We start from the raw sequence: 21922 nt of genomic DNA, 5'->3' as shown, positions 1-21922 counted from the left end.
AATACAACATCCTTCCCCTATCACACAGCTGAGATGCTTCCCATGACTCAACCCAGCCTCTTGCTTCCAACAAGGGCCAGCAGCCCCTTCCCTGTTACTTTTGAGCCAGGTGAGTTGGCAATGTGATTGCTGAAACCAAAATAAAAGGAAGAGGGGAGGGGCAGGAGGACAGGATTGTCCCTTTTGGGTGACAGCTTTAGTACTGGAGCATGTGAGCCTTGCTGCACCACATCCCCACCCACTGCTGCCCCCAAAGCTGGTGATTTTCCCAAGAGTGCTGTGGTGTTACAATAAAGGGGGACTGTGGTGAATCAACACTCTGGCAGCAAACAAAGTTTCCATTAGAAAAATCAGTGGGAAAATAAATATCTGCCTTGTTGCAGTGCAGTTGTTTTCTGTATCAAATCCAAACAAATCGCTTTTGGAGGGAGTTCATTTCCACACTGTTGATCAGCAAACAAAGCCCTGTGGGTGTGAAGCTGATGGTTTAAATGCTATGTGCATACCCTGGGTCTTGTGTGGAGTGGTGAAACTGCTTTAAAGAGGAGCAAAATCAATGGCCTGAGTTTTCTGGATGTTTCCTTGGCCAGTTTGATTTCTGCTAGCTGAAAGCAACGGGTCCTAATCCAAAGAAACTTCCTTAAACGTACTGGAGGAGGTTTAGGAACTGACTGCCTTGCACTAGAGGAAGTTCATGTCCAAGCCAAACAAACAAAATGAAGAAGTGATGGATGGGTAACCTGAAGGAATTCAACCCATTGTGGTATGAAAACCACCAGGAAAATGGTTATGGAAATAATAATGGTGAGGGGAAAGTTTTTTTTTTTGTTGGATTGGAAGGACAGTGCTTTGTACTTCACCAGCCATTGGCATCCAGCAGCGTGTTGAGTTTCGGAGCCCATGAGCATTTCCAGCCCCACACCCCAGGGCACACTCAGCTCCACCTGTGCCCTGCAGAGTCCCCAGTGCAGCACATCTGCTGACAGAAGGTGCTTTTTCTGCCTCTGCAGCTGCATGTTTCCTGCACACAACCCAACCTGAGCTGTCAGGGACCTGCAGGCTGACTCATGGATGTAACTGCATCCACACCAGGGGTTTTCCTGGCTTAGCAGTGTCTCCTGCAGTGTGTAATCTCCTTTTTTTCTTCCACTTCTGCACAAATCCTGGGCCTGTGCTAATAGAACCCAGTAGAATAAATGAAGCCTGACTCATTTTTGCTCTACATGTAAGATGTAAAGTAGGTGATTGGGAAAATCAGGGATGATTGTGGTTCAGTCTCTTGGCTGCCATTTCTTACAGCTATGGAAGAACCTTAGGCAGCACAGTGAGAGCCAGTTTGATGTGGAATCCCATGTTCCTATTTTTAAAATCCAATTTTGGGAGTAGGAAAGAAACAACAGGAAAATATGCTGGTTTTCATGCTGTTTTCTGTGGGCAGTCCTCTATTTCTTTCCACAGCTGTGCACAGAATTGGGGTGTAGTGCTCTGACTGCTGTGTTGTTTCACTGTAGAGGTGGTTAGAGCCAAAAAATGTCTTTTTTTCTTTTTTTTTTTTTTCTGATTGCTCTCTTTTTTTTGCTGTTTCACTCTCTTTTCTTGAAAATTATTTTTGTTGTGGATATCTCCTGGTACAGAGGCTCCCAAGCTGTGATGCTCTCCACCTCTATCACATGCAAACACCCAAATAAACTCACCTTGGGGAGCTTCCTAGTTGGTTTGGTCATGGAGTGAGGACAGATGGAGAGGCAAAAGCAGGGCCCTGTCTGTGGACACTCAGCAGAGAGGGGAAATCCTCACCTTCAGCACTGGACACCAAATATTCCCTGGCTGTTAGACCTGGCAGGAAGGGCTGAGAACACACAGGGATGGTGCAAGGAGAAATCCAATCCTTCTCAGCAGTAAATGACCACTGGGTGTTTGTCAGGGGTGTCCTGCCAGTGTGCAGGAGCTTGGGTTTGCTCCAGCATTTTTTAACACATTTGGGATCTAAGGGAATGGCTTGGATTGGGTGCCCTCCTCCTTATTTAAGCCTAAATCAGGCAGGTTGATGCTTTGTACATTTGAATTCCCAGTTCAAGGGGCTGACAGCAAGAGCAGGATGAAGGCTCCAGACTGAAAACTCCTACAGAGCTGCAGCCACCCAGGAATTGATAGGAGCAGCTCCATGTGTGCTGCTGCACAAAATGTTCCTCCCTGTACAAAATGTTCCTCCTTTTTCTGAGAAGCTTTAACAAGTCCCTTGTTTGCCACAGACCTTTCCATTTTTCCAAAGAAAAGCTTTTCTTTCTGTGCACAGTTCTGGGTTTTGCTGAGGTAGGAGCTCTGTTCCTCTCTGTCATCCTGATCATGAAAATTTTAAGGCCAGGCCTGTGTGACTGCTTCTGTAGAAGCAAAAAACACAGCAGTGAGTGCTCCTGGGATGCTCTGAGTGTTTGCATTATGCATAGATGTACTGATATTGTCTTGGTTTTGTGATCAAATGCATTTTTTTGTTACTACCCCTGCTTCCTTCAGGGCTTGGTGATGTTCCCATTGAAACTCTCACTGACTTCCATAGAGCAGAATCAAAAGTCTCTCAGAAAAAGTGGATGCACAAAGGCAGCATTAAATGTATAGGAAAACCAGAAATTTAGCGTTTAGGAAGTTTCCATTGTTCAGACAAAATGACTCTTGTTTGTTGTTGTTTTTTAACAAGCAGGCAGACAGGATGTGTGCAGTACCTCTGTATTTCACGCCTACATGATGTATTTTATTCAGTAATTTCTTTTTTTCTTGGGTAAGCTTGGAGCAAATGATAAGTTATTCTTTCTACTTGGTAACACTGCAGCAAATTCTTGAATTATTTATTTCATGCATTTTAGCTTGGTGTATTTGGATGCCTGTAAGCTAACTTTGTAACTGACTGGGTGTTTGAAATTTCTAAATAAATAGTGGTGGTTTGAAATACCTTTCCAGAAAAAAGAGGTCACCCTTCTTCTTCCCCCATTGTCTCCTCTGGGAAAAAAAATAAATTAAAAATCCCACATGCCTCGTTATGAGCAGTGGGAAGTTGATTTGTAAAACAGATGCTGCATAGAAGTAATTGAGTTGAAGTTGCTAGAAATATGTATATGCTGCACAACATCTGCAGATCTCAAGATGTATTCATTATCTTTCCAGAATTTAGATTGTAATTACAGGCCCTTTATTTAAGTTTCCATGGTGATGTAGAAAATGCTTCCCCCTTGTCCTTTGCTAATCAGGCCACTTGTGTGTTTGAATGGTGTTCGTTTTCCTCTCCCCTGGGTTAAGTTACTGTTATTAATACAGAGATATTAAGTTGACAGGGAGCTGTCGCTGCTCAGGCAGCGATTCAGCAGCAGCAGCAGGCACATCAGGCAGATTTGCTGCAGATTCCCCAGTGCCACAGTTTAATTAGCCTGTGTGCTTCCAAATGTTTGTGAGGAATAGCAGCCTCTGTCATAACAAGCGATGCACTCGTGCCTTGGGGATTGGGGAAGTTGAAATCAAAGTCAAGCAGCCAATAATGTATCACACCATGCCAGGCTTCTCTCCTCCATCCCTGCACCCTCCTCCTCCTCTCCTGGCAAAAGGGCTCTGCTGTGTTTTGTAGGGGGCTGCAGGTGGCTCAGTGCCCCGACAGGAGCTGTCCAGGAGTCCTGCATCCACGTGGCCTTTGCAAAATTTCTTGTAATAATCAGAATTTCACATTTTGTTAAGCCACGTTTATCTAAGTTTACAGCCTCACGCCCATGGATGCAGGATTTTAATGTTACACTTGTTTGAAAATGGTGAAAGGTGTGGATTAATTACTAAAGATGTTATATTACTCAGGATTTTTATAAAGTTGAGTGAAATGTGGACTTCTGGTTAAACTGGGATAATTTTTTATTTTTATCCTAATCACCCAAAAGAGATACACATATTAATAGAATTTTATAGCATTTGCTGAGCAATTAGATACATTTTGTAGAGCTTACATGATCTGTGGGTAGAAATGCAGGTATTAGGCTGAAAAGGAATGTTTATTTTTATGTGTTTTGATTATTTACAGTATCATGCCCATGGATGCAGGATTTTAATGTTACACTTGTTTAAAAATGGTGAAAGGTATGGATTAATTACTAAAGGTGTTACTTTATTCAGGATTTTTAGAAAAGTTGAGAATGTGTTGAAATGGGAGAATGAAAGTTGAAATGTGGACTTTTGGTTAAACTGGGGTAATTTTTTATTTTTATCCTAATCACCCAAAAGATATACACATATTAATAGAACTTTATAGCATTTGCTGAGCAATTAGATACATTTAGTAGAGCTTACATGAGCTGCAGGTAGAAATGCAGGTATTAGGCTGAAAAGGAATGTTTATTTTTATGTGTTTTGATTATTTGACTGGATCACGTTTAGGCCATGAGGTTGTTACAGCTTGAAATAATTTTTATCCAAGAAAATTTCAAAGAAGGTTATTTTAATAGCTTTCATAAAAGTAATCAAATTTTATGACAGCTGTTCACCGGCCATTTACAAACTAATGTTTAAAAGTTTTACACTTCTATCAGAGCAGGAACACAGCTTTTTTCCTCCAGTTGAGAGCAGTTTTCCAGCAGGAAGAGCAGGCTTGTGGTCAAACTGTGGCACAGCAGAGGGTCAGACCCACCAGTGTGGTGGCATGAAAGGAGTTGGCTCCTGCTGGGCTCAGCTGGACCGGGTGCTGAGTCCTGGGAGGGGAGAGCTGCCTCCTGGGCAGCAGCAGGCACATTTATGGAGCTCTGACTGCACTTGCCATTAAATTTATACTGCAGATTTTCAATAGATCTAGCAGAGTGTGTACAAGCAGGTCCCTGCCTCCTCACCTGAGGCTGATGTTAGGTTTGAGGTGGAGGAAGGTGCTTTCCCTCCCAAAACAGGAGAGCCTCCCTCTCCCCGTGTTTGCTCAGCTGCTGGGGTTTGCCATGGAGATTATCAGAGTGAGTCTTGGCAACCCAATCATGCCCTTGGTGCTGCAGAACGAGCTGTGGCCTGACCCCACTCCCAGCTGGGCTGTTCACACACAAATCCAAGTGTGCACAGTGACTGCTGGGTCCCTGCTGCTGCCCTCAACATCCTGCTGTGCTCCCCTGGTGCTGCTGGCAGGGACATCAGCAAAATGTCTCTGTGTTTCCATCCTGACCAAGCCAGACCAAGAATACAGAGCATGTCCTGAGCCCTCCTTTGTCACTGTCATATTTTCTGAAAAATCCCTTTGCCAGGACTTCTTCTCCTGGGAAGCTGAGAAGCCTCAGAAAAGAATGAAAACAATAATTATCTGAGTGCTTTGGAATGTGGTCTGGAGATCATTTACCAACAGGTGCATCTTTGATTGGTTCCATGTGAATTGTTTTTACTTAATGACCAATCACAGCCAGCTGTGTCAGACTCTGAGTCAGTCACGAGTTTATTATTCATTCTTGTTAAGCCTTCTGATGTATCCTTTCTTTTTCTTTAGTATAGTTTTAGTATAGTATTAATATAACATAATATAGTATTAAAATATAATAATATAGTATTAAAATATAATAATATAGTATTAAAATATAATAATATAGTATTAAAATATAATAATATAGTATTAAAATATAATATAATATAATATAATATAATATAATATAATATAATATAATATAATATAATATAATATAATATAATATAATATAAGCCTTCTGAGACATGGAGTGAGATTCATCTCTTCCCTCATCCTGGGGACCCTCACAAACACCACACTCCTTCTCCCACCTGCAGGGTGCTGAGCACTGATGAGGGTACAGCCATGCCCCATGTACAGGGATGTGCTCAAGTACATTATCTTCATTTTTAAGGGTTATAATTTACAATGGTCTCCAGAGCTTGTCTGCTGCTGGCAGATGGAGCCCGCAGTGCCTGTTAGCCACGTGCCATATTTATGTGTTTGTGGTGCTACCCTGAGCAGGTTACATCTGAGCTGCTTTTTTTTGCACAAAAGTTCTCTCCTCACCTTAGCAGAGACTGCAGGGGAATGGAAGCAGGAAAAAGTTTTCAAGAGTTTTGTTTACTACTTTGTCTTAGCACATGTAAATGATTTTACAAGGTTCTTCTGTGTCACTGTCATCTTTTATGAAAAATACCTTTTCTAGGATTTCTTCTCCTGGGAAGCTGGGAAGCTTCACCTTCTCCATGTTTTGCTCCTCTGGAATGTGATTTGGAGAACTGTTTACCCAGCATGTGAATTGTTTTTAATTAATGGCCAATCACAGCCAGCTGTGTCAGACTCTCTGAGTCTGTTACGGGTTTTTTATCATCATTCTTTTCTAATCTTCTGATGTCTACTTTCTATTTCTTTTAGTGTAGTTTTAGCATATAATTTTCATATCATATCATAATAAATCAACCTTCTGAAACATGGAGTCAAGATTCTCATCTCTTCCCTTGTCCTGGGGACCCTCAAACACCACCACACTTCTGTGTGTTGTGACCTTGTGTTTTGCTCTGTTAAATTTCTTCATTAAAAAAAAAATAGGTTAACAGGCAGAGTTGAGCAGCATCTAATAACAAGTAAATGTTGCTGATAGAATATGACACCATCAAGCTTTCCAGAGGTTTGAAGAGGCAGGTGATTCTCATGTTCATGCCCCAGTGTTCCCTAAATCCTTGGTGACTTTTTCTCCCCAGGGGATGCACCTGAGAGTCAGAAGTGCCCTCTGGCATCTTGGCCAGGAGCAGCAGCTGGCTAAAGCCTGAGTTCTGTTTTTCTCCCAGTGAACAGATACAGGGGGGAGGATGAACAGGCAGCAGCATCTTCAGGCAGTAACCACGATGTGGTCAGGCAGCTTGAGGCCTCTGTGCCATGGTGACATGGTTTTTGATCAGAAGTATCTGAATAAAAAGTAGATGTGGAGTGCAGACCCAAATTCAGCCACCTGCCCTCCAGCCACGAGGAGCACAGGACAGAGGTGTCTGGATGCAGAGGTGCTGCTTGTATGGAAAAAGTTCAAGAAGCTGGAGTCTGAGATCTGTAGCCTCAACACAGAAATGTTCTTTTGCTGTGGAGAACAAGTCCTGGTTCTTCCATTCTCTCTTACTAAACTTGATTTCCTGATTTCACCTGCAGCTATAATACTTAGAGGGAAGTGTCCAGGTCCAAGCCTTGCTGAAGTCCATTAAGATCTTTCCATTAATTGCACATTGTTATTGAATTCTCTTTCCTTAACCCACAGATTCCCATGGATTTTTATTGGAAATTTTTCCAGAGTAAAGACTGCAGGACTTGGTTGTAAATATTTTTTATCTGTGCCACATAAGTCATCTCTTTAGCAAGCCTTTTAGCAGAAGCTGAATATCTCCTTTTGTAACAACTTCACAAACACAAGGTGAACATTGGATGAATTATGCTGTATCATTTGCCAGCACATACACCAAATGTCAGGCAATGACAGAAAATTTATGGCACAGAAGGGAAGAGTTTTATGATCTTCCATGGACTAATGTAATGACTCTTTTATACAAACAGAGATAAAATGCATTTAAAAACATAGCTATTTAGAAAATTGGCCTGAACACATTCTAAAACCCAGAGAAGTTCATTAGAGGGAAGAGCCATAAAAGTGCCCTTTGTTTTTAGTTCCACAGAATGTTTTAATTTTGAAATATAATTGCTTGAATTTAATGCACCCTCCAATTAGATCATTTGAAGATTTGTCTCTCCATCTAGCTCTTCTGGTACAACATGGTGCAGAGTTGCTCTTTTATTTTGAGAGGAACCTAGCTGGTGCCACGATCCCAAAACAAAGATTTGTGGATGTAAAGCCATCCCTGTGCCCCAAGGGTGTATCACACACTGCTCCAGCTGAGCAGATCCTCTGCCTGGGAAGGATGTAGGACCTTTAGGAAGTGCTGATTCCAGACTGGGATCATGGCATGTTCAGACTTTGCCTGAGGCTTTGCTTCTCCTTGTGTACTCTTAACAGGCCTTTTACACATATTGCTGGTAGTTTTCATTTCTTATATAATCCAAAATCTATAGCAAACTCGGGCACAGAGCAAAGCTGAGCATCTTGGAGAGCCCTGAACTTCTCTCCCACTCAGACTTGGCATGGGGCAGAGTCTTCTCACACTGTGCTCATACAGGAGAGTTTCCTTGACCCCCTGGTTCTGTTTTCACTGTTGTGACAGTCTGCACTTTGGACTCATTTAGCTTTAACTTTTCACCTGTTAAAAAATCTTTGCAGTAACCTGAATAGATCCTGGAGTGCACACAGCATGAAGGAAGTGTTTGGAGGATGCTCTGGGGAGATGAACGGGCTGGAATGCCAGCTCTGCCCACAGCCTCTCTGCAAATCACCCTGTTAATAAAGAGCCTATTTCAGCTCTGGAAACATGGAGCCTTCTCAGGCTATTACCCAGCATGTGGTAAATTAAACAATCTTGGCCTGATTGCATAATGTCACTTGAAATTTAAGATCCTTTTTCTCCTTAACCCCTAAAATTTACAGGCCATTTTTGTTTAGATTTATTGTAATTACACAATGATTCTGCTCCTCTGAGGCTCTTCTAGGAAGTTTTTTAGCACTCTTTTGGTAGCTAATCTCCAAATTACCAGGGGCAGGAGCACTGCCTGGTCTCCCTGTGTGTTTATCTCATGCAAGGGTGCAGAATGGTTTGGAACTGGGGCTGTAGCAGGGGACAGACAAGAGAATTGCTGCTGTGGGGGGGCAAATATTTCTCAGGCTTACTTAGTCATAGCTCTGCTTTCTTTTGGGAAGAGGGATTTGAAAAATCACTGCTTGTAGCTAGGAGGATTTCAAGTCCAGAAGTACCTAGGGCAATACTGAGATTCTTTCTTCCTCTGGACTATATTTAAACAGGTTCTTAACTTTCATTATGACTTTTATACAGTTTAAAGGAGGGATCTAATTTCTTTCAATGAAAAGACATGGGTTTTGGTTTTTTTTTTTCCTGTAATTTTTTTTGGTTTTTTTTTTTTTGCATGGAAGCAAAGTCATTCCTTAGAGTTCACATAGCAAACACTCCCTTGGTCAGCACAGGTAACAGGCACACATAAATTCTTCATCTGTGTTTCTTGCTGGTTAATGAACTATGTGGTGTTAATTTAGCAAGATCTACCAGTCCCCATCTTTTAACTCTGGCAGTGGGCTTTAGGAAGTGTTGAGACCTCTCAGGACACTCCTTTGGCACAATACAATGATTTATAGAATTGAGAGATTTTGTGTCATTGAAAAAAAGAGACAGATACTGTAAATTAGCCAGAACATTTGCCTGCCAGTGTGAGAAGGGACTGCACAATATTTTTCTAGCCTGGTTTTCAGTGTTTGATGTATCCTTGTATCTTTGGAGAGAGGCTTCTATATCCCAGTTCCTGTTAGGGTTCTATTGGAAGGTCATGTTCATCCTTTCATCTGACAGTTCCTTCACTGCCAGTTCTCCAACCCTGAGTACAGGCTTTTCTGATTTATTGGTGATTTCTGCTACCCAGTATCCCCCTTGCCTCCTTCCTGGATTGTGAACATGTGACCTGAAAGGGAAAGTTTGGGACATGGGATTCTTAAGGAAAAAATCCCGATTTTTCATTGTACAGTACTATCTGTCCTTAATCTTAGAACTGTCTGCTATTGCTCTGCAGGGAGTCTTGGCTAATTAAAGTTCAGATAATGCTGTCTCAACCTCTGTCCCTGATGCTGTGCTGTTTATTCACGTCAGGTATTCATAAGACGGTTGACATTTTCTTCCTTAAAGATCTCTCAGGTAAATTACAGGCATTTTACTGCCCTGACCTTTTCCTTTACAGGAGGAACTTTTGTTTTCAACATTTATTTTGTGGATATAATGTTGGAAGGGATGTAATTGGAGAGGTGTAGTTGTTTTAGTCTGTATGGTTGGTCTATTACCTGTAATAATCATCTAATACTGGTATTTATACGTGATTATCTCTTACCAAAACTGCTTTAAATTTAAAGAAAAAGCCAGACTGTTTCACTGATTGGTTTGGGTGAATCACCTTTTTCTTTACTTCCCCTGAATACTACATTTTTTGCTTTCCTAACACATTCATTTTGTGCCTGAGTCTCAGGGAGATGGCTTGCTCTATTAATATATTTCTGGAGTTCTCCTCTTATGGGTAGACTTTTATGGCTTTAATGTAGTTTTTGAAAATTCCTCTATTATTGATCTAGATATTATCCCAGCAGGAGTCAAACCCACAAGACAATTGTGTGAGGATAATTTCTTACTACAGAAGCATTTTATTCTGAAAGCCTGCTGTGTGGTGTGTGCTTTGATGGATGACCCACTGTTTAAATGTGTATTAGACATTGGCTTGCTAATTAAATGCCTTAAGGAGTGCCTGGTTCCATTCAGTCTCAGTAAATGCGTGGAATTTCTGTTCTTTTATTTCTTGCTTATGCTCCTAAGTTGAGTTCTTTCTGTTTTCTGACTTTGTAGAGAAGAAGGGAAGTAATGGCAAAAAAAAAAAAAAAAATTGCTTTCTACCCTCGCTCAAGACTTTTTGCTCAGGGCAGAGGTGAGACAATGAGGGCTCTCAGTTCAGAACTAGGTCTGCCAGATGGGAGAATGAGGAGCAGGAGAAGAGATGGGTTCTGCATTTCAGAAGGGAGTGAGAAGAGCACTCACCTGGAATTTGAGAGAGATGAGTTTGGATCCCTCTTTGCTCCTGAAGGACCATCTCCCAAGAGGAAGAGGACCATAATTACGAAGCTGTGAGATGCTCTCAGACTTGTTGGTTGAAGTGCCTGTGCTTGAAGCATTTTACTGGGAGGGAGAGTGGAGATCATTCTTAGTTGAAGAGAGGGGATAAAGTTATCCTCCTAATTTCTGAGTTCTTAAATTGAAAGAGCATCAAAGGACAGAAACAAGGACTTCTGTTCACCTGCAGGAAATGTTTCCTGACTATAATCCCCACTCCTCTCATTGGAATTTTGTGTGTGTGGAGCAGATAAACATCAGAAACAGTACATTTGCTGCTAAGGCCAAACAAAGAATGTCTTCTACTCAGAAAGATTTGGGCTTTTTGTTCTAAGACAGAGCGATGTGTAGAGGATCATAGAAAGGCTCAGGTTGGAAGGGACTTTTGAAATTTATCTAGTCCAATCTCCCTATCTTGATCAAGTTATTCAGAGCCCCATCCAGCCTGACCTTGAACATATCCAAGGCTGGGGTACCCACAGCTCCTCTGATCAGCCTGTGCCAGTGGTCTCACCACCTCACAGCAAAGAATTTCTGCCTTATATCCAATTTAAATTCACCTGTTTCAGTTCAAAACATTACCCTTGTCCTGTCACTACAGGCCTTGGCAAAAAGTGTCTCTCCATCTTTCTTGTAATCCCTCTTCAAGTACTGAAAAGCAGCAATAAGGTCTTCCTTCTCTTTTCCAGGATGAACAACCTCAAACCTCAGCCTGTCTTCATGCAAAAGGTGTTTCAGCCCTCAGACAATTTTTTTTTTTTTTGTTTTGGACCTGCTCTAACAGGTCCATGTCTCTCCTGCATGAGTCAGTTCCCTGCATTCAGATCCTGGGTTGCATTCTTCAGGTGCCACGGATTTGTGGATGTTCAAGTCCCTCAGAGGGTCTCAAACCTGATCTTCTTCTAAGATGGGTGGGACTTCATTCCTCTGACCCCTGCCTGGAGATTCATGGACTTGAGAGATGTGAGACAAGCAGCTGACAGTGAAAACTGAGACAGAAAAAGTTGTTGGGCACCTCAGCCTCCTCCATGCCACCAGATTCTCTATCTCATCTATCAGACAGGGCATAAAAACATTAATTCATTTAACAAAAGCAAACTAATAGTTTTCTATTAAACACAGTAATTAATACTATCTTTTAAAATTTGAATTTGAGACCAAATTTGAGAAAAATGTTTGTTCATTGGTAGTGACCTTTGTAGGAATAAAGACGTGGCCCTTCTTGAGCAGGGGAGTGGACAAGATGACCTTCAGAGGCTCTTTCCAACCTCACCTCCTTCTGTGCAACCTTCAAACCCCAAATAGCTCTGTTTGCTAAGGGAATTGTTATGTTTTCATAGCTGTCATCAGCTGTCTGGAAGCACAACTCATTCTTTCACTGTGACTGCCTTTTGCTTATTTGAAAGAGATGGAGGCAGAATTTTCTTTCCGTGTTCCTGAAGCAAGGCTCATCATGAGATGCATTAGGAGGAGGAATGTCCCTGGTTTTCTTCTGAAAGTGCTTGCAGAACACATCCAAGGCCAAATCATGATGTTATTTTCATCTGTGTCCCTGGACATGTAATTATCTGTGCTGCTCCATCCAGAGAGCTCTCACTGGTGCTTTCAAGTAGAGAAAAGCACCCTGTGTTCATAACAGAGATTCAGTAGTGTAGGAAAGGAATTTGTGGTGTGAATTATTTTATTCTCATTAATGAAGCTTACTCTAGCCCATGGAGCACAAGTGTGTAGGACAAGATGAATTAAACCTAATAAAAGCAGTTAGAAAATTAGGTAACAGAGCTCCCCTCTGTTGTCCTTGGGAGGAAAATTCAGCCCAAGCATGGGATTTGGAGATTCCTACTTGCTTTTCTGTGGTTTGATTTGTGTTTTCATGGAATAGATTGCTTTGGGGCTGCACTTGAATATCCCAGACACTCCACTTGAATTTTGTGGATAACTTTTTCAAGTAAAGGCAATGGGTTTCTCAGTTCAGTAAGGGGCGAGAAACAGCCATGTCCCCTCCATCAAATGCTGATTTAAACAGGATTGGTTTCTTTATAGGTTCAGAGCTGCAGGAAACAGAAACTGTCTATTGTAAACTCTGGGGATTAGGGAAAAGTTAAAAAAAAATAAAAGAAAGGAGAGAAAGGCACATTTTGGAAGGGGGAGGAATTTGTTCTAATCCCTCTGAAATTATTTTCTTGCTGAAAACTGTTAGATCTGGATGGACTAAGCCAACTGAGTTACCAAGACAACCTCTCCTGTCGTGAAGATGACCATGTATCTGTTGATTCAAGAACAACAACCAGGAGTAGGGACACTGGGCAGCACAAAGGGCCCAGGATGGAGCCCAGAACTGGGGATGGTGTCAGCCAGTCACACAGGGAAGGACGCCTGGAAACGGAGGCAGCATTTGCCAACCAGGGATTGGAAGTAAATGATGCTACTAACAGCTCATCGGCTTGGAGCCCTGAGGTATGCTGGATTGTCATTTATTACACACACTGAAAGCTTTTGAAGGGTATTGGGGGCCAAAAAAGGTTACAGGAGAAATGAAGTGAAAAATTGATCAGCACAGCACAAGATAATGGTATTCCTGTGTGCTTGTGTGCATGACCATACACCTCTTTGTGTTTCCCCTTTTTTCTGGTGTTTTACCCCTTGCTACTAACACTAATTCACAGAAAGGCTTTCCTTGCTTGATTTCTGACTGCAGTCTCTGAACTGAAATTGGAACTTTGGCTACCCAGCAGCATTTACTGACATTTATTAAGGAGCTCTCAGTGGTATCCCAGGGCTTGGTTACTGGCTGTACGTGCAGGGTGTGTGTCCCAGGACAGAGTATGTGGTCACTGGGTCAGATCTGTGTCCTTTTTCCAGGTATTTTCTGTGACTTAGACAATGGGAATAATCTGAAAAGCTGGAGGCAGCTGCTGGGGGTGGCCTGTGACCTGCCCAAGTGACCATAATGTCCCCATTGATACCAGGCAAACTTTTAGGGAAGGAGAGAACCTGAGTCTGCTTTCCTTTAGTTCTGCACTTTTTTTTGAATCCTCAAGGAAACATTTTGGATTTTAAGGCATTATAAACACCCGATGACTTTGCATCCCCCTTTTCTATCCTCTCTGCATGATGTGTTGATTTTCATTATCTTACTGCAGGATTAGATTTCTGGAAAAATATCAGCTTGCATCAGACATATTAAAAGAACAGCACAAAGGTCATATCTTCTGCCTGAGTTAAAAGACAGCTGTGGAAATCCATACCTCCATCAGACTGTGAGCAGCAAGGCTTTGAGGGAAGGTTCTGCAGCTAGTTCAAAGCTGGAGGGCAGCTCCTTGCTGCAGATGCTCCAGCCCTAAGGGGTGTCTGGAGCAGCATTTTGGCTTTCTGCACAACCCAATCCCACAAAACACTACACCCCACATGGGAGCTGTGTGTGGCAGCAGCCCTGCCCTCTCTTTGCTGTGTTTCTGACACTGTTTGCCCTTCTGAGGCTCGTTTCTCCTTTTCCATGTTTGATTTGCTTTGCCACGGTTCACGTGTGCTGCAGTGTCTCCAGTGTCCTCTTGTGTTTCTTTAGAATGCATGGCCCATTTTACTCCTGGTGTCTACATTTTAAAAATGCAAAGAAGAGTTCCAGCATACTGGAGCAGAAATGCCCAAGACACAGTTTATCTCTTACAAGCAGCTTCTCATTCAAAGGTACTGCGTGGATTAATGAAAGACTTTTTATTGCAGGAACTAAATGTTCTGACATGCCAGAAATGCCCAAGTGTTATTATGCTCCACTCAAAGGACCTCTCTTTACTGACAGAAATGGTAATTTTATGCCCCTGCAGTGGAACCACAAGTACCATTTCAAGCCTTGTCCATAATTAGCTGCTCTTTCAGGTTTCTCTGGCAGAAATGGACTTATTTTACTTAGTGAAGTGGATGCTGGCTGTCCTGAATGACTGGGTTAGACGTGCAGTATCAATCAGGATTCTTGGCTTAGCCTCTCAATAACTCTGCTGGGAAGAGGGAAAGAAAGAAATTCAGATGAAGTACCTAAACCCCAATCTTTCCTTGGATTTCAGCTCAAGTGTCTGTATAACCAACACATTCACGAATCACTTGTGGCCCAGCTGGGCTCTGAAAGCAGGGGGGAATTCTGTCAATGACTCCCACAGAAGGAGGATTTGTAGGTGTGTAGCAAACCTGCATGGGGGTGAGTCCTCGATAGCACAGTGCTCTCAGAAAGGGCCAGGCTCTGAGGTCTCCAAAGCTTGGTTTCCCATGGAAAGCTTACTGAAGGAGTTTGGCATTTCTCTTTCCCTCTTTGCCTCCAGCTCATGCAGTTTTCTCTGCAGTGGGTCTGGCCTCTGATCTAGTAGCACAATTTGAGCTTTCCTGAAATCCAAATCTTCTCTAGCTGTTCAGTCAAAATGCAGATATCTGACCTTCAGTTTGCCTTACACACTGCCAGAAGGTGATGATATCAGCCCTGCTGGGGCAGGAAGGTGTCTCTTGGATTTTCATTCCTGTGGGTTTGTGCTGATGCACTAGAGTTCACATTTTCCAGCTCAGACATGTAGATGAAAGCCAAGTTTTGCCTCAAGCACGGTTTTCTCCAGACCTTAGCAGCAGTCCTTAAATGTGCCTTGATTCCATCTCCTCAACAGCAAACACACAGATAAAAGTGTGCAGGGAAATATGAGTCAAGCCCAACCCCATCACGTATTGAATATTATTTCATCAACCAGAGAGAAATAATTTGACTGCTACACAGGAGCACTTAACATTTTTGTAACACCATGCTCTCGCCAGGCAACCTGGCCTGCCTTGCATTTTTGTTTTTAGCAGCCTGCTGTTTATACAGAAAGGTGTTTCTGTAGCCAAGCAAGTCATTTTGTGTGTTGTTCTCCCTTTGACATTACTTCTGCAAGACATGCAACAGCAGGTCTCTAATCTGCACACTCGGACTTTTGTGTTCAAGTCTTAAACACCTCTGAAAATGTGAAAATCTGGAGCTTTGCATGTCATGGCAGATGAATCTGGGCACTTCAAAAGTAGATTGACAGGAAGTAAACAAAAAATTTGATGTTTATCCGAGGCCCTGTTTGAGACACCCAGACACTTCTGAAGGGACTTAACACCAGACGTCCCATGGCCCATCATCTGTTCCCTGAACAAAAAGACTCCTGTGCTGGAAAGAAGTGTTACTTGAAATGTGAAAAGAAGATAAATGTTTGAGGAGGAGGGTGACTCAGATGCTGGTGACAGGCCTTAATTCACCTTCTGGCTATTAACTGAAAATCTTTCCCTAGTACAGTGTATACTCATGTTTAAATACAAACCATTGATCACTATAGCAACCCCTTTATCATATGAAGCACATTCTAGCTCTAAGATAAAAAAGCACTGTTGAACAGAAACCCACACACCCACTCAGCAAAAGGTAAGGTGAGCATCCATGGTTTTATCTTGCTTTATCAAGATGGTTTTTGTTTTAAAAGTAGGTAAAAGATTGTGTGTGAATTGGTCTGCACATGTTGTGGTTGTTTATTGAATTTTTATTCTGAATTTATTAGTACCCAAACTGAACAGAAGGAACAGATGCTTCTCTTGGGAGATTTTAGAAGGGTATAAAGAATCAATGTGTATTTAATCAGACTGCTTATCCCCATTATCATTGCTTTAGCTGCAGGAAAATTATTGAATTATGGGTTAGCATCTAGAAATGGAATTTCCATTCCACAAGAAATTCTGACATGGTGATTTCCTCTTCATATTAAACATAGTGCCTAATTTTTTTTAATTTCTAGCAGAACAAAATATCAAAAAATTTAGCAGGTTTGGCTGAATTGTTTAATTTTAATAATGAAAAAAAAATCCACCTTGAAAAGCAATTCCAGTGTATGTTCAAAGTAACAGGTTAAGTAGGTCAAGTTGTTTTGCCTCAATATTGGCATGAATTAAATGTAAAAATCCCTTTGTTTAGTTTTTCTCTATGTAGAATGTTTGCCAAATTAACCATCTCCTGCAAAACACTTAAATATTGATGAAACTTTTTGTTGGAAATGTTTCAACAAGTGCTGCTGCTTACTAGAGTGTATAGGGACTATTACACAAAATCAGGCAATTAACTATCATTGGCCTTTCCAGAAACAGTTTGGATCCATATTTCGCACAGCAACTGCCTATACTTGCAGGCACAAGTGAGGAGAACAATTTATTTTTAATTGGAATTGGAACCATAGAGGCAGTTGAACTCCACTGGAGGTTTTACTCCTTCCTTCCCTTTGCAGGAGCACAACGAAGTGAACAGTGTGCCAGCTCACCTTTGTGCCCACGAGCCCATCTGCAAATGTGGTGACCTGGATGTCATCTTCACCTACAAATCCTCAAGCCAAAAGCTGACAGCCACTGTCCTGGAGGCCAGGGACATCCCAGACAGGGACCGCAGTGGTGTCAACACCTGGCAGGTGCACCTGGTTCTGATGCCGGGCAAGAAGCAGAGGGGCAAGACCAGTGTGCAGAGAGGACCCATCCCCATCTTCCAGGACAAAATCACCTTCAGCAAGCTGGAACCAGAGGAGCTGAGCAGCCACGCCGTTCGCTTCCGCCTCTACGCCGTGCACAAGGTGGTTGGGGAGAAGATGATGGGGGAGCAGCTGTTCTACCTGAGGGGCATCAGCCAGGAAGGGGAGGTGAAGGTGACACTGCTCTTGGAGCCACGGAGTAACCTGAGTGTAAGTTTGGTGAAGGACAGATGGAGTCCATAAAATTGTTTGGTTTTTGGTGAATATGGTGTTCCTGGAGTCCTTCATTCATTCAGGGCTGTCAGTGTGTGACTGGTGGATCTGACCTGCTGTCACTTAAAAAGTTATCAGGAAGGGGAAGCTCAGGGCATTTCTTCTCTGTGCAAAGCTGTGTTTTATTAACACAAAATCGTGTGGATCTGCACAACTCACCACATGCTGCGCCATTCAGATACCCCAGGTTGGTCTGGGAACCACCAAGGCATAATTAGTCTTAATTCCAATAAGGGCAGTGGTTCTTGTGCACCACTGTGTTGGTACTGCCAGTGCAGAAGATACCTCATTTGGCCCTAGATACCAGCTTGTGGATCTCCTCTGTGCAGTTTCCATCTTGCCAGAAATGCTTAGTAATGTTCTTCTACGTGACAGATGGAAGTGGAGAGCTGGGTCATGTGAAGAGGAACTGGCTGTGCTGCTTCTTAATTTTCCACACACATCACAGTTGTATCCAGCTCTGGCTATGCCAATCAATTGCTGTAGATGAGCTCTGTCATGATTCATTGTCTACAAAAGCTCAGAGGGAGGTTGTGCACGTGAGATGAATAAAACATCCTACTTCAGGTGAAGTGGAGAATAGTGAAAGCATTGTGGTAGCAAAGAAAGAAAGTAATGAAATGCACAGTACACGGCCAAAAACTGCCAAACTGAAAAGTGTATTCCATCCAAAAGCCATTATCAAGGAGATGTACAGAGTATTAGTGTAGCAGGATGTTTGCTTATCTCAGAGGCTTTGATTTACACTCGTGATAACACTTCACTCAGAGTTCCTCATCTTTAAAGAGAAAGTTCAGAGATGTGTTTTTGCAAAAGTGACGCTCTGATTCTTCTGGTGCCCCGGCATAATTAATTCTCAGCTATTGTAATTTCTTAGCAGAGATCTTACTGAACAAGGCCACGAGACACAAATTAAGGGGAGGGGGGGGAGGGGTGATGAATGTCCTGATGATTCTCTCAGTGCTCTTTCCCTGCAGAGTGCAGATTCTCAGCTGAGTCTGTCAGCAATCTCTCACAGTGATAGCGCTTCCTCAACACAATCCCTGTCGCATGGAGGGGTGCCAGAGCTGCTCGTGGGACTGTCATACAATGCCACTACAGGGAGGCTGGCAGTGGAGATGATCAAAGGCAGCCATTTCAGAAACCTTGCAATTAATAGGCCACCTGGTAAGTACTTTCACTGCTATTAAATAGGACCCTTGAGCCAAAATTTGCTTTTTTATTTTCTTCCTCAAGGTACTCAGCTAGAGCATTTCTGAGCTGGGTTCCCTTGCAGAGCACCTGATTGAAAATTAGGTATTATTTCAGATGCATGTGCTGATAAATAGTACAGGGCAATTGGAGGGAATCATCTGAAGGCTCAGCTGATGGGACAATAATCCCTGAATATCTTCTTTATTCCTCATACCTTTACAACATCTGATTATGGCAAAAGTGCTGCTATACCCAAAGCACAGAATTCTCAGCAGATCCATAAAAAATTGAATAAAAAAACACTTTCCAAGTGTTTTTCTATTAAAAAAAACCACTTTCCAATGTGTTACCATGTGACCCACAGAGGCCCTGCCTGGTGCCATTAAGTGTTTCCCAAGGCTACACTTGGTTTAGTCCCCTTGCTGTGCTGCTGAGTGCTGAGTGAGCTGGTGCTCTGGGCCCTTTGGGGACCCTCCAGCTCTGAATCCTCCACTGCTGCACAGGGAAATCTTCTGCAGAAAGAAGATTTGAAGGTTGTTGCAACAGCTGAGTTCCTTTCCTCCAGTCCTAAAGGAAAAAATGGAAATTGCCTAAAGTAGGTTTACTTGGTGCTTGAACTGCAGTAAGTCCTGGAGAAGGATGGTGCTGGTAATGTCCATGATAGAGATGGAGTCACAGGCACAGTTTGCTGCTGGTTGCCTCACTCAGGGGTTGAACAGAGTGCTTCATTCGTCTCCTGCTGTCCTTTTGCCTCTTGTCTGAAACCAGCAGATGATGGCAATGTGAAACAAACTTTTTGTTTGCTGTCTGTGATGTGTGCCTGCTTGTCAAAGTAGGTAAACCTTTGGCAGCTCCTTGCCTTCTCTGGGTTTGATAGAGTATCCCAAGCTGCAGAACACTGAAATGGCTTTTGCAAGATGCTCTGCTCTTTGGTTCAGATCTAGCAAAATATTGATGAAATATTTCAGTACATGGATGTGAAAATTCAGGTTTTACACTAAACTATACTGAAGCAGATTACAGAAATAATCTGCCATCAGTCAGTCCCTTGAGAATTAAGGAAATTCTGTGCCACAATAAAACCCCTGACCCCAGCCTGTGCAGCTCTCACTGTCTTTTATTAGCTGTGACAGGATCCCTCTCCACATGGGTTACTTAAAGGCATGTTCTTGTTGGCATGTACATGTTTTAATAAAAGGTTTAAGTTGGGATCTTCTTTAGTAATTTAGAACAAAGGTAGACTAAGGCAACCATGCCCCAGCAGGAAAGCTCTCCTGTTTATATATGCTGCAGAGTAGATACATCCTAAAGTTTTATTCTCAGAAATTAAATTAAAGTAGTCCCAATATAGGTCCAAATAAGTTTTCAGGCAACTGTAATGCCCACTTCTCTTCCCATACAGGAAATGTCATCCTTTCTGTACCCAGAGGATACAGACCAGTGTCAAACCAATGTCTCTCACTGCTAGATCAACTTTTAAGTGAAACACAGAAATCCATAAATTATCAGAGGCAAACTCTGAACCTATCAAAATCTACTTCTTTTATTCCAAGTCACATTTTTGCTTCTGCCTTCTGAATTGTTCTTCTGTGCCTGTAAAGCCCCAGTAGTGTGGTGAGAAAAGAAAACCCAGTGAAGCAGAAACTGAAAGAAATTAAAAAGAAGGAAGGAAACCAGCCCTTGTCTCGGTGCTGGAGTAGCACTTCACTGATAACCCCCAGGCACTGCAGAGCAGTTTGTTACTGTCTCAAACATGCTGCTGGCTGAATGAGATGCTCAATAAGTCCTTCACAAAGTGAAGCTAAAACTGCTGAGCCCCTTTCTGGAGGCTGAGCAAAGAGCCCTTGTGTTTTCTTAAATAGGTGCTATTTGAAGTTCTGCTGTTCAAGGCTCAGAGGGAGTGATTTCTTTAAAGTATCATGGAAATTTTGGATATAATAGCTCTGTGGAACACTTAAACAGCCAGCCTAAACTGCTATTCAGGGCAGCCATTTATGGTAAGACTGAAGGGGCAGAATTCCTCACCATTCCCAGCCCTGGATACACAGACCCTGTGCAGAACCCATTTGTGGTCCTGTCAGCTTTTAGGAATGGCAAAGGAGTTTTGAACAACAGCAAAGTCTCCAGCTGTGCTTTTTGCCCACCTTGACCCTCTTCTCTGCCACCTGTAGACCCACACCATGTGTGCTGCCTTCTTGGCATACAAGCACAGGGATTTCTCTGTGTGCAGAACAAGGAACTGGACTGGGCCACTGGTGATTTTAGGTGTTAAAGGCTGCAGAGGCTGGAACAGATGGTTTTATAGAGAAGAAAAGGGAGATGGTGCATGTCTCAGTGTTTCCTGGGCACATCTTCTCCTTCACTTAAACCTTTCAACTGAGTCAGGTAAATGTCAAAGTCATGGGTGCTTATGTGGGTAATAAATGGGTTAGAAAACAGCTGGGCAGCTTACAGAAACCTAAATTGTGCAGGCAGTGCCTTCTCTTCAGGACACATATGTGAGATTTAAGAATAGTTTGGTCAAAGATAAGTGTCCAGGTATTGTTCTGGGGAACCTGCTGAGTTACAGGCCTCAGCTTACATTCCCTGATCACACAAATAGATCCATTATCACTCAGAGCACTTAAGAGCACTCAAGAGTGTGGCTCCAGCACTGGAACATAAATTATCTGGGTGTGCCAAAAAGCCTCGTGCAGAAAAGCATCCACAGCTTTGTCAGATGTGGACACTGTTGGTATTTTAGTGCTAATGGCCTGTGTGCTGTGCACCTCATTCTCCTTGCTTCTTGTAAAAATCATTAGCCTGTGCTAGCATTTTGTAGGAGTTCATATTTTGGTCTGTGGTCTTGTATCTTCTTAGAACAAAATGCAGTGTGTTCATTTAAAGGATGTTTATTTAAAAAAAAAAACAAAACAAACAAGAGAAGGCTACACCACTGGCAGAAATGTCTTTAAAAATTTATAACTGGTTACATACAATGTGCATGGAAGTAATACCTTGGGATCACAGTGATGGACCAGGAATCATTTGAGCTAGCCAGTGCATAAACACAAAGCACAGAAATGTGTCTGCCCATGTGATGCTAAACCTTCATCTGCTGCTCTGCTGGGGGCAGCTCTGTCTCCTCTAATCCAGCCTTCCTTCTGTTCCCTTCTGCATTTCTTTTGGGGTTTATGTCTGTGTGTAATGCAGTGTGAGAAGAACTATTGTGAAGTTAT

The 21922-nt window shown here is 42.5% G+C and overlaps 1 protein-coding gene across 1 annotated transcript in view; it reads left to right on the top strand.

The window, feature by feature from the left end:
• Positions 1 to 21922, top strand: part of SYT16 (synaptotagmin 16) — a 58689-nt gene that overhangs the window by 19976 nt on the left and 16791 nt on the right. Inside the window, exons 3-5 of the mRNA XM_066551329.1 lie at positions 12932 to 13188; positions 17004 to 17447; positions 18488 to 18677. Of these exons, the coding sequence (XP_066407426.1) occupies positions 12932 to 13188; positions 17004 to 17447; positions 18488 to 18677 (891 nt within the window). The remainder of the gene's footprint in view (positions 1 to 12931; positions 13189 to 17003; positions 17448 to 18487; positions 18678 to 21922) is intronic.

The sequence above is a fragment of the Molothrus aeneus genome, chromosome 6 (assembly GCF_037042795.1).
Source record: "Molothrus aeneus isolate 106 chromosome 6, BPBGC_Maene_1.0, whole genome shotgun sequence".
Lineage (NCBI taxonomy): Eukaryota > Metazoa > Chordata > Aves > Passeriformes > Icteridae > Molothrus > Molothrus aeneus.
This window is presented reverse-complemented; position numbering and strand designations above follow the sequence as displayed.